General features: G+C 48.3%; 1 protein-coding gene across 1 annotated transcript in view; it reads right to left on the minus strand.

Moving 5' to 3' along the window:
- Nucleotides 1-12,889, minus strand: part of SHANK3 (SH3 and multiple ankyrin repeat domains 3) — a 667,177-nt gene that overhangs the window by 461,502 nt on the left and 192,786 nt on the right. The window contains exon 9 of the mRNA XM_077807959.1: nucleotides 2,652-2,718. Coding sequence (XP_077664085.1) covers nucleotides 2,652-2,718 — 67 coding nt within the window. The remainder of the gene's footprint in view (nucleotides 1-2,651; nucleotides 2,719-12,889) is intronic.

Here is a 12,889-nt window from a genome sequence, read left to right on the forward strand (position 1 = left end):
CTCTAAAAAAGAAAGTAAGAACCTAGTATCACGGAGTCCCCGGGTGATGCTCTGGAACTGCTCCCCACGAAGCCAGGCAGGAGTCTGGGGAAGTCTCCTTTCTGTGAGCAGCCTCTCTTCAGGACACACAGCTCACACAGCTTCCACCTTCCTGGGTCTGACCTTGGAGCATTCAGCATCCTCTGCCCCTCCGTGCACTTCCCAAAGAGAGTCCGCCCAGGCGGGCTCCTGGGGAAGCCAGAGGGTCCTGCACCCCAACTTCGCAGTCAGACATGACTCTCAGCCAGCCAGTAAAACAGAAGGTTTATTAGATGACAGGAACATGGTCTAAAACAGAGCTTGTAGGTGCAGAGAACAGGACCCCTCAGCTGGGTCCATTTTGGGGGTCAGTGAGCCAGACAACCCTGTCTCCCCTTCACTCCTCGTCCCCAGCCAGTCCCAAACTGAAAACTCTCTCCAGCCCCTCCTTCTCTGGGCTTTGTCCCTTTCCCGGGCCAGGAGGTCACCTGATTCCTTTGTTCTCCAACCCTTCAGCTCTCACCTTGCAGGGGGGAAGGGCCAGGCCATCAGCTGCCAGGAAACAGGGTGTCGGCCATTCTCTGTGTCCAGACCCCTGAACACACCTGCCCTCTAGGGCTCTGCAACGATCATACACCTTTACCCCACCCCCTAGATACTCAAGAACTGCACAGGGGAAACTGAGGCACCCCCACAATATTCAGAGGAAACATTAAGAACAGTTCCGCTTCGTCACACCTAGAGAACCGCCTGATGGGTTCTGAGCTGGGAGAGTGTCCAGACACAGAAAGTTACAGAGGTGATTGCTGATCATGACCCCTTTTACTGCCTTACATGGTGGGTCTCATTTGTGAGGGCTTGTGTTGACAGCTCCACCGACAGTTCTTGGCACACAGCCAGGCATGTGCAACCTGACGGCGGGGACCCGTAGAACCATTATCCAAGAATTATCCTTTATAAGTTCCTGCTCAAGGCTCCATTAACCTAGAAATGCAGTGAACTTTTCTTTCTTTTAGTATATGTTCCATTACCTTACTAGGCATTTATAGTAGGCAAATGAGATATAACAAGCAGGATCATGCTCTCCTCCTTTCTTCATGATCAACACCTTCTTGGTTTTTTTCTAATCCTTTGGTATCTTCCCAGTTCTCAATGGACATTTAAAAATAATTTCTAGTGTTTGGAAAGTTCATTAGCTAATTCCCTTGACTTGCAGGTGCATGCCATCTGGACCTGCTGGTTTGTGTATGTTCAGTATCCCAAGTATTATCTGACCTACTTCGTATCAGCAGCTATACAGTTCAGACAAAGTCAGCATTTTCTTCTTAATTGATCAGATGATTTCCTACCTCTTTTCTCAACAGAAAGAGATTTAATAAAGGAGTTCAGTAGCTCAGCCATTTTATAATAATCATGAATGCAATCTCATTTGTCATTCATTAATGTGCTTGCTTTCTTGCCAGTACTTATGCTTGATATACTTATAAGGAGACTTCAGATTTCCCCAAGGCCCTTTGGCAGCATTAACACTCCTTTTCACAAACGGGGGGAGCTCATTTTACCAGTATTAGACCATCGCTCTCCAGTGAGCATATGAATAAAATGAACAGAGAGGAAAGGTCAGAAGTGACAGCTGCTGTGAAGGTTTTAGGGAAGTCAAAGGAGGGCGAGTGAGGCCCAAGATTCCCAAGAGACAGCCATGTCTCAGGGGTAAGGCGGTAGCCCAATATTTGCTTGAACATCTACTTCAAGGCCCACACTCCAGGAAGTCCACCACTTGCTTTGACACCTCTGCACCCTCTGCTCAGAGCAGGCATTTGACCCACTGTGTGGAGTTAACCCTCTCCCAGGAGTAAATCCTGTCAGTTCCTTCATTGCTCTAAAGGACTCCGGTGCCAACAGTTTCTCAGGGGGGAGGATTTCTCAGGGACAGAATTGGAGGAAGTTCAGCATGGGGCCTGGCTTTATGCATAGTATTGAGCTCAGCTCTGCGGGGGTTCTCTGTGTAGGGCTGCAGAGATGTTGCAAGGAATGGGGATGCCCCAGTGGATCCAGGACTTGGCACGTTCCCTGCATAAGTGAGGCGACAGCCCTGGGTGAGTGCGACTAGAAAGGAGCCTGCTGCAGCACCAGCAGCCCAGCAATGGTGGCCTGAGGTGGGCAGCGTTCCTCTCCCCTGCACGGAGTTCAGCTGAAGGGCTTTAGCATGAGAGATTACCCATGGGGACTAACTGCCCCAAGCACACAAGAGAGGACGTGGAATTGAAAAACGTAGTTTTGGAGAGACAGTCCAACCTGCTGAATGCCTGATAATCTGTTTATACTCTTTGGTATGGCAACCGAAACAGTAAACATTCCACCCAATACACTAACTGCAATCAGTGACCGCCGTTTCAGGCTGCCCCACAGACTGAGACACAGGCAACCCCTGCCCTATCCCCATGGACAGCACAAACCCCCACACGGCAACCACCCATGCAAGCCCCAGCACCCAAAAACCCACAGGGGTGCCAGACCCCCGTTACAGTAGCTCACTGGTCTTCCTAGGCAGCACTGGGAAATGAGAACCACTGAAATATCGCAGGACCTAAAGTGAGATAAAAGGGGAAAATAGGGTCAAAGGCCAAACTCACCAACGTCAGACTCTTTGTGGGTTTTGATGATTTCAGCCAGTTCAAAATTTCCTGCAATGATGGCCACCTGAAAAGAGAGGAAGGGAGGAGAAGTGAATGATTCTGAGCTGCACTATTCCCCAAGAAAGACCAGGCCTGCTAGCACAGAGGGAACTGCCATACCACATGGGCTAGCAACAGCCATTCACTGTGGCAGACTGCCACAGCCAGCACTCCTCCTGGCTTGGCCCAAAAGCAGCGTATGCAGCCAGCACCCCTGACATGGCATCCTGGTGCCAACAGCAATCCACATTCTTCCTGCAATGACTCCTACACTCAGAAGGTGGCAGAGAACTCAGAGCTCGGAGGAGGTTGAGTGGTGATGCTTCCACTACTAGCTGGGGATTAAATCTGGGACTTGTAGTTGCTGCTGAAAAATTCTCATGTCTGGAGCTTGTTAGGAAAACATTTACTCTCGGTTATTTACCAGTAACTGAACTCTCTGCAGGTCTTGCCTTGGCAAAGTCATAGACCTGTGTTATACTTGTTCCAAGCTGTGCAGGCCGTGGAACCATTTCAAAGCAGGCAGCTGTTGGGGGCAGCCTGCTCCAGACAATGGCCACAGCACTCTAAACCAAGATTAAATAAAGCCCTGCCCATTAACCAGCTTGTAGTATGGCAAAGATTCTCATAATACTCAAAAGGAGCAAGGAAAAAAGGGGGGCTGAACATAGATCTGAACAGGAAACACATGTAGAGAATTCTAGTTACTAGTTAGGATCCTTTTTTCTCCTTCAAGGAATTGCTGCTACTCATCCTCACTTCTGGGAAACAAGACACCACTAACAATCCTCAGGAGGGCTAATATGTGATTAAGTAGACAGCGAGTGAAGGACTTGTCTCCAGAAATGAGCATCCAATCGAGACAGTAGCGGAAAAATATGAATTGAACTCTATGTAGAGCCTTCTTACACATTCAGACTATTAAAGCATTACAAAGACAAGCTGCCAGAGCTGGTACTGCCCTAGCATAGTGAGTCCTAACATCTGGTACCTGCAACCCTTTCTGGCTGTAACAAGTATGAACATAAAATATCATCTTTTTAAATAGCCTTTGGGCCAAAAATCTCTTGCTCATTAGACTTATCTCCACATGCAACAACCCACCAGGATGATTTGCAAAAGGGCTTAATCCTGCACATGGGAGTAATTTACAGCACCCTTTTCTCAGAGTCAGAGAGCGTAAGGCCAGAGGGACTGACAGATCATCCGGTCTGACCTGTACATCACAAGCCACCAACCCCAGCCAGCTTCTGCACACTAACCCCTACAGCCAGAATCAGACCAAAGCATCACAGCCCTCAGGAGACTAGACTACGCTGTGCCACACGGAGAGAAGAGGAGGCACCTCAGGGCACCAGTGCCCAAGGCCACTGCAATGGCAGGGAAATGACTAAGTGACATATACGCAGATAACCTGGCAGCGACCCACACCCACATGCTGCAGAGGAAGGGGAAAAAGCTCCAAGGTCACTGCCAGTCTGACCTGGAGGACAATTCCTTCCCAACCACACATACGATGATCAGTGAGACTCTGAGTACGTGGGCAAGAGCCAGCCAGCCACGCAACTGAGAGAGAGAATGCTCAGTGCCACCTGAGAGTACTAGATCACTCAGTCCAGTGTCCCATCTCCAGACGGGGCCACCCCTGATGCTTCAGAGGAAGGACACAAAAACCACCAGGATGCATTGGCCAGAGAATCCCTTCATGAGTCCTGACCCCTCAGCCCTGAAGCATGAGATTGTTAGGAATGTAAGGTATAAGCTCAGGGCTGGCTCTAGGTGTTTTGCCACCCCAAGCAAAAAATTTGCCACCCCAAGCTCCGAGAGCGCAACTGCCAAAGCCAAAAAAAAAAAAAAAAAGGGTGGCCAGAACGCCGCCCCTGGAATTGTGCCACCCCAAGCACGTGCTTGCTTTGCTGGTGCCTAGAGCCGGTCCTGATAAGCTGAAAGTGAGCCCCAAGCTATTGAGCCTTGACTCCTACTATCACCAACAGTCCTGTCATAAACTCATACTCTTACATTCGTCCTGCTCTCTTAAAACTAATTAAGTTGTTTGCCCCCCACAACTCATAGAATCATAGAACCATCGAACCATGGAAGATCAGGGTTGGAAGGGCCCTCAGGAGGCCATCTAGTCCCACCCCCTGCTCAGAGCAGGACCGATCCCCCACTAAAATACCGGGAGGCTGCCCCAGAACCTCGCCCCTCCAGTGGTTAGAAACCTGCTTCTAATTTCCAGCCTGAGTTTGTTCATGGCCAGGTTTGTTTGGGGTTTGTTCCAGCCTGAGTTTGTTCGGGGAGGGGAGGAGCGGGGGCGGGAAGAGGCGCAGCGAGAGCAGGGCCTCGGAGAGGGAGCAGAGTAGGGGCGGGCCCTGAGGGAGAGCCGGGGTGAAGCACTCCCAGGGAAAAAGAAAAGTCAGTGCCTATGGTTGTGCCAACACTGCCTTTCAGTTTCAATAGCTCACCACCCGCCCTGCTGTTTACCCTGAATGTGTTTATTGAGACCCATCAGATACCTCCCACCCCCCCGTTTTCTGTTTGCCAGGCTAAACAAGCCAACCTCCTCCACTCCACTCTCCTCTCCTAAGACAGGCCCTCTATTCCCCTGATCATCCCAGCAGCTCTTCTCTGCACCTGGTCCAGTTTAAATTAATCTTTCTTGAACATGGGTGCCCAGGATTGTACACAGTATTCCAAACGAGGTTTTACCAGTGTCTTGTAAAGTGGCGTTAATACTTCTCTCTCTCTCTCCTGGAAATGCCTCACCTGATACACGCTAGGATCATATTTGCCTTTTTCACAGCTGCATCACATTGGTGGCTCAGAGTCATCCACTGATCGACCCCCACACCCAGGTTTTTCTCCTCTTCCGTCACTTCCAGCTGAAGAGTGTCCCCTAATGCCCCTACTCTACTTGCGCTCTATTGATGACATCATCATCTGGACCCATGGAAAAGAAGCCCTTGAGGAATTCCACCATGATTTCAACAATTTCCATCCCACCATCAACCTCAGCCTGGACCAGTCCACACAAAAGATCCACTTCCTGGACACTACGGTGCTAACAAGCGATGGGCACATAAACACCACCCTATACCGGAAACCTACTGACCACTATTCCTACCTACATGCCTCCAGCTTTCACCCTGACCACACCACACGATCCATCGTCTACAGCCAAGCTCTGCGATACAACCGCATTTGCTCCAACCCCTCAGACAGAGACAAACACCTACAAGATCTCTGTCAAGCATTCTTACAACTACAATACCCACCTGCTGAAGTGAAGAAACAGATTGACAGAGCCACAAGAGTACACAGAAGTCACCTACTACAGGACAGGCCCAACAAAGAAAATAAGAGAACGCCACTAGCCGTCACCTTTAGCCCCCAACTAAAACCTCTCCAATGCATTATCAAGGATCTACAACCTATCCTGAAGGACGACCCATCACTCTCACAAATCTTGGGAGACAGGCCAGTCCTTGCCTACAGACAGCCCCCCAACCTGAAGCAAATACTCACCAGCACCACACACCACACACCAGAACCACTAACTCAGGAACCTATCCTTGCAACAAAGCCCGTTGCCAACTGTGTCCACATATCTATTCAGGGGACACCATCACAGGGCCTAATCACATCAGCCACATTATCAGAGGCTCGTTCACCTGCACATCTACCAATGTGATATATGCCATCATGTGCCAGCAATGCCCCTCTGCCATGTACATTGGTCAAACTGGACAGTCTCTACGTAGTAGAATAAATGGACCCAAATCAGACGTCAAGAATTATAACATTCATAAACCAGTCGGAGAACACTTCAATCTCTCTGGTCACTCGATTTCTGATCTAAAAGTGACTATTCTTCAACAAAAAAACTTCGAAAACAGACTCCAATGAGAGACTGCTGAATTGGAATTAATTTGCAAATTGGATACAATTAACTTAGGCTTGAATAGAGACTGGAAGTGGTTGAGTCATTATACAAAGTAAAACTATTTCCCCTTGTTTATTCCTTCCTTCCCCCACCCCCTCCACCCACTGTTCCTCAGACATTCTTGTTAACTCCTGGAAATGTGCTGGAAATGGCCCACCTTGATTATCACTTCAAAAGGTTTTCTCTCCCCCCACCCCACTCTCCTGCTGGTAACAGCTCATCTTAAGTGATCACTCTCCTTACAATGTGTATGATAAACACCCATTTTTTCATGGTCTGTGTGTATATAAATCTCCTCACTGTACTTTCCACTTTATGTATCCGATGAAGTGAGCTGTAGCTCACGAAAGCTTATGCTCAAATAAATTGGTTGGTCTCTAAGGTGTCACACGTACTCCTTTTCTTTTTGCGACTTGTAGTAGAAATTCTTATTAGACCCTAAGTGCACGGCCTTGCATTTTGTACTACTGAATTTCATCCCATTTCTGTCAGTCCAGTCTTCAAAGTCACCCAGATCCCCCTGCACCATTCTGATACTCCTCTGTATAGATGGTGCCTCCCAACTTTGTATCATCAGCAAATATCAGCACACTCCTACTGTTTGTGTTAAGGTCATTAATAAAAATATTGAATAAGATTGGTCCCAAGACCGACTAGAGGAACTCCACTAGTAACCTTTCTCCAGTCCGACAGTTCATCTTTTAATACAATGCCTTGCCATCTCCCTTTAGCCAGTCCCTTATCCACTGTACAATTCTTGTACTGATCCCCATCTTCTCTAATTTAACTAATAATTTCCTGGGTGGCACCTGGTTAAATACTTTATTGAAGTCCAAGTATATTAGATCTGCATTTCCCTCATCTAAAAAACCCGTTATATAGTCTGGCCTATGTCGCTTCAGAACCAACACTGGCAGGATAATTGTTTGCTGCAGATGAAAGTTTGACAGCACTCTGAGCAAGAATTTAGGTCATAACAATTTTATCCCTGTAATCACTTGTAATGGGCACACAAACCACGAGATGCTGAATCACTCTCACAGTTCAGGCGCATGCTGTTGCCACCAGCAATGCTATCTGCAGAGGTAGGTGATAAAAAAGCAAAGCCTGTGACAAGTGTAAAGGATGAAACCCATGAGCTGAGTCAGAATTACGTTCAAATCCCAAGAAAATGATGCATGGACTGACTGTTGGGTACACACTCAAGGGCTGCTTACCAGTGACTGTCGTTCTTTCTGGGCGGCTGCCATTGCATATACGCTCCTAGAAAAGGGGCCCCCGCTACACAAGATGCTGGAACTTTCTGAGAATGTGTGACTAGGGATACTGCACAAATGCTGTCTTGTGGCAATGAACATTAAGTGCCCAAGAAAGGTGCAGCCCCGATTCCCTCAGTTCCTTCACAGGAACACCAGAGTCCACAGATACAGAAAACCTCTAAGTACTAGGGGAAGATAGGCAAGGAGTTTAAATAGGCAAAGGCAGCTTCTTTGAAGAATGAGTGACAGGTGTTTAATTAGCAATAAGGGATGTCGCAAACAGGCAGAGGTGTTAGAAACAGAACTTTATGATGTGTGCTGAGCAGCCCACTTCACATGCTGAGGCTCTGCTGTTGGTCCCTACTCACCAGTCCCATATCTGTATTTCTACACCTCTGGTCCCGCACCAATCTAGTTCTCTTCTGAAACCTGACCCCCCACAGAAACCTCCAGCCTTGCCTCCCTATATGAGATCAGCTCTCGGATAGAGAGCACCTGTCTCAAGCTGAACCCAGGCAAGACCAAAGTAATGCTGATCAGAAAAGGAAATGCTTTAAAGAGCTGGCCAAGCCACGGTCTCCACCTTTCATTGAAGTTGCACAGCCCCCTTCTTCAAAGTGGTACAAAGCCTCAGAGTCCTGTTTGACTCCTCACTAAGCTTGGATGACCAGTGACTAAAAATGCCTTCTTCCACCTGCAGCTTCTTCCCTCCCTCCTGAATTAGGGCCTGGCCACAGTACAACATGCATTTTCACCCGCTGGCTGGATTTCCCTGTAACTGAAATTAAATGTGAAGATAATGTAGAGGCTCCCGCTGGCACAGAAGGCAGCTGCCTGCCTCCTCCATGGCCTAGACCACCATGAGCACTTCCAGCCTGTGCTCAAGTCCCTCAACTGACTCCCGGTCAGCTTCTGAGGCCGGTTTAAGGCTTTGGTCCTAATTTTCAAAGCAATTAATGGCTCATGCCCTGTTACATCAAAGACTGAATTCAATCACAAAGCCTAGACAAAGCACATGAGAGCTGGGGATAAAGCCTAACCTAAACCTCCCCCACTGCAACTTGAGACCATTACTCCTTGTTCTGTCATCTGCTACCACTGAGAACAATCTAGATCCATCCTCTTTGGAACCCCCTTTCAGGTAGTTGAAAGCAGCTATCAAATCCCGCCTCATTCTTCTCTTCTGCAGACTAAATAATCCCAGTTCCCAGTTGCCTTTCTGCAGACTAAATAATCCCAGTTCCCTCAGCCTCTCCTCATAAGTCATGTGTTCCAGACCCCTAATCATTTTTGTTGCCCTCCGCTGGACGCTTTCCAATTTTTCCACATCCTTCTTGTAGTGTGGAGCCCAAAACTGGACACAGTACTCCAGATGAGGCTTCACCAGTGCTGAACAGAGGGGAATGACCACGTCCCTCGATCTGCTGGCAATGCTCCTACTTATACAGCCCAAAATGCCATTAGCCTTCTTGGCAACAAGGGCACACTGTTGACTCATCCAGCTTCTCGTCCACTGTAATCCCTAGGTGTTTTTCTGCAGAACTGCTGCCTAGCCACTCGGTCCCTAGTCTGTAGCGGTGCATGGGATTCTTCGGTCCTAAGTGCAGGACTCTGCACTTGTGTTGAACCTCATCAGATTTCTTTTGGCCCAATCCTCTAATTTGTCTAGGTCCCTCTGTTTCCTATCCCTACCCTCCAGCGTATCTACCACTCCTCCTTAGTTTATCTCACAAAGGGCCCTGTGCACAAAGCTCCTGACTGGGGGAGCCGTCCATCCCCACCAATTGGCTGAAATGCACTACTTAAACCAGAAAGAGGCACAGAAAGTTGTCTGACCAGCAAGGTGAATCCCAGGCTGACTGCTACTTCGGACCCTCCCTACATGCCTGACACCTGGGTTCCTGCTCTCCTTACCTCTGGCCCCATCTGTTCCTGATTCCTGCTTTCCTGCCTCACTCTATGTCTCTGCTACAATGCCCTACTCCTGATGATGACTACAGCTTCAACCCCTGGCTTGACTCCTGACTCTGGCTCTGTCCCCAGCTCTGGTTTCTGGCTCTTGACTCTCTAACCCTGAGGCCTGACCCACCCATGCCCTGGTCCCTACAGAAAGGTACTAGGGAGAACACTTTCAAATTTTCTCCTCAATACAGTCACCCTCAAGGGACACAGAGCCATGCTTTGGACACCGTGGTTTAAAGATGCCAGTGAAACCTGACAGAGTTCTGCTGAGCTGTCCAAATTTTCATCCATTAAGGTGCCAAGATCCAACTCACTAGGAGAAGGGACCTTAGATTTCGGTGCAGAGTGAGCTGCTTCTTCCAAGATGAATCTAGGGACACTGGTGATATCCAAAGTAACTTATTTGCAAAAGAAATCTGAACATCAGTGTCTGCCCAAGCTAAAGCCACCACAGTTAAATGAGCCATCTCTTGCTTCACTTTTGGAAGCACAGAAGGGAGCAGAAGGAATAAGGGAGAAGCAACAAGGAGACCTCAGGGCTAACAGAGCACAAAGGCATCTGAATGGGCTCCTCAACCCCTGCTCACTTCTTCACAACACAAGAGGAAAATCTGATTCACCACTGACTCCTTCCACTCATGTTGATGGAAATATCTGCAAATCAGGTTGTCCGTTAGAAGGTTTTCCTGTCCTGCCACGGAACAGCTTACAGGGCTATTGGATTTCATATGCATTATTCCCTCTGTCTCTTTTCCACTTGGTGATTCCGTATTGCCTGTAAGAATCTCTGCCATTTTTCCTTTCTCAGCAAAGACACCGTTTCAGAGACAAGGGTGGAAATTCTCTTCCAAATACCAGTGCTGGGTGGAAAAAAGGAAACGGTCAGAGCACATTCTGAGGGACAGGCCACAATAGCAAGGATTAACAGACAGGCGAAGGAACACACACAATTCTCCTAAGCTTGGCCCAACTTGCTGTATAGAGACATTTTAACGAAGCATGGCGAGGTCACATTTTTAAACTGACAGAGGAGATGGCTGCTAGGCTAGAGGCCATAAGCCTGAAATTCAGAGGCAGGAAAGGACTTAATTTCAGGTGGGTAATAACTGGCTTGGTAACTTTCTACATTTCCAGAAAATACTTTCAGAGCAGGCAAATCGAACGTGCTCTGCAGCATTGACTCTAGGAAGTCTCTCAGTAGGCTCCAAGAAAGAAATTCATAAACTTGCGCTAAGCTCTAGCTTCCTCCACAAGAGAAGGGGTCTTCAAAAGACTGGCTCAGACCTTCACATATTGAACTTGCATGAGTCTGTCACCCAAGAGAACTTGCTGACAAAGATGAGCAGACAACATTCCTGGATGCTTGGTGAAGATCAGGGAAGCTGCTGAGAGGAGGTACTGTCCCGGTACTCAATTCACAGTGTTTTATGGAGATATGTAAGGATAGATTCCAACAGTACAGGGCTCAACCTAGTCCTGGCAATGCAGGGAGAGGATGATGGCACTTAGTGTTACCATGCAACACTTCCTTGAGAAAAGAAAACTGGAAGAATACAAACCAATTCCATGGAATGTGACTGCAAACCTGGTGTATTGCTTTCAGATGGATCTCACCCAACCAGTTCTTACGAGAAAGGGCCTGGGGTAGGCATAGCAGGAGGGAGAGTTCCTCAGCATCTGTAGATTCAAGTAGTCCTTTGGCAGGGACTGTAAAGGCATTCCAACAGCTAATCCTTCATATTTCTCATGCCCTTGATATTCCTGTATGTTCTACGCAATGCAAAAGGCTAGCATTTTATAAAATTGCACCATGGCCTATTTTCTGGAATCTAAAATGACAGATTTTACAGCCATAGTGCAAAGAGAACCAAATCCAGTGAGACATGCCCTTTGAGCAGCCTTTGATGTCTCTATTACTGCAGTGAGATTAATAATGTCTGCAGTGACTTTAAGAAAGGATTCCTATCGCAGGACAGCTGGCTTATTTCATGAGATTTGGAACAGGGTGCTTGATCTTCTCTGTGAAACTCCTAATCCTTTCCTTCCAATCTAACCACCTTTTCCCCTCCCATTGGGGACTGCACATTCTTTTCCCTCCTACTGTGGTATAGGATCACTGTGAATTATTGGCTCCCAAGCCCCAAAAAGGAGCCGTCGCTTGCACTTCCAATCAATGAAACACAGGACATTTGGGCAAGGAGGTCTGTATATAATGCCAAGGAACAGAAGGCTCAGATCCGTGCCTGAGGCCATGCCCCCTAAAGTCTAACTGCTTTCACACAATACGGTGGTCCATGCATCCAGGCCTAAGGACAATCCAAAAGTGAGGTTGTACCCATGCAACCCTATGAAGGAGCCATTTTAAAATTCAGGGCAAAGAACAGAAAGATCCACTCAAACGTAGCTATACGACAGGAAGTGGCCAGCAGCTCTGGGATTTAAGCCAGATTCAGTGGTGGCAGGAATTGTGCGAGCCACTCCACACACAGCTTTGCTAGAGAAAGGGACATCCAACCTGTGGTATCCTCTACTATTCAAACCTCAAGCACTTCTCGAGCTTTGCCAACGCACAGCTCCAGGACCCTCAGCCACCTTTTACTCCAGCTCGGTTCCCTGCTGCTGCCCACTCTGCTATTCCACCCCTTCCCCATGAACACCCAGCTCAGCCAATGCACCCCGTTCCTGACGTGAGGAGGGGCATAGAGCCCAGGGCTGGAACAACACAGGGCGCTGCAGCTCAGGGTTGCATTGTGTCTGCGAGGATGTTCTCCTGCAAGGGAAGCATGTTGTTTGATGCTGATGCTGCCCCTGTGCATGAGGTTCCTCTCCCCACCACAGGGGCAGGGCACAGACCCTAGGGGACTGGCTGGAGACACACCTTTCCTTGAATCCCCTCTTCTGCCTATTTCCTGTCCCCAAAACGTGGCTCCCATTCAGCAAGGATCTAGTGGTCATGCTGCCACTGCAGTTTGCTGCCCATTTGCAACGTACATTAATCATCACAGTTTCACCTGTGCGCAGTCCAGTCTGTA

Source organism: Eretmochelys imbricata, chromosome 1 (genome assembly GCF_965152235.1).
Source record: "Eretmochelys imbricata isolate rEreImb1 chromosome 1, rEreImb1.hap1, whole genome shotgun sequence".
Taxonomy (NCBI): domain Eukaryota; kingdom Metazoa; phylum Chordata; order Testudines; family Cheloniidae; genus Eretmochelys; species Eretmochelys imbricata.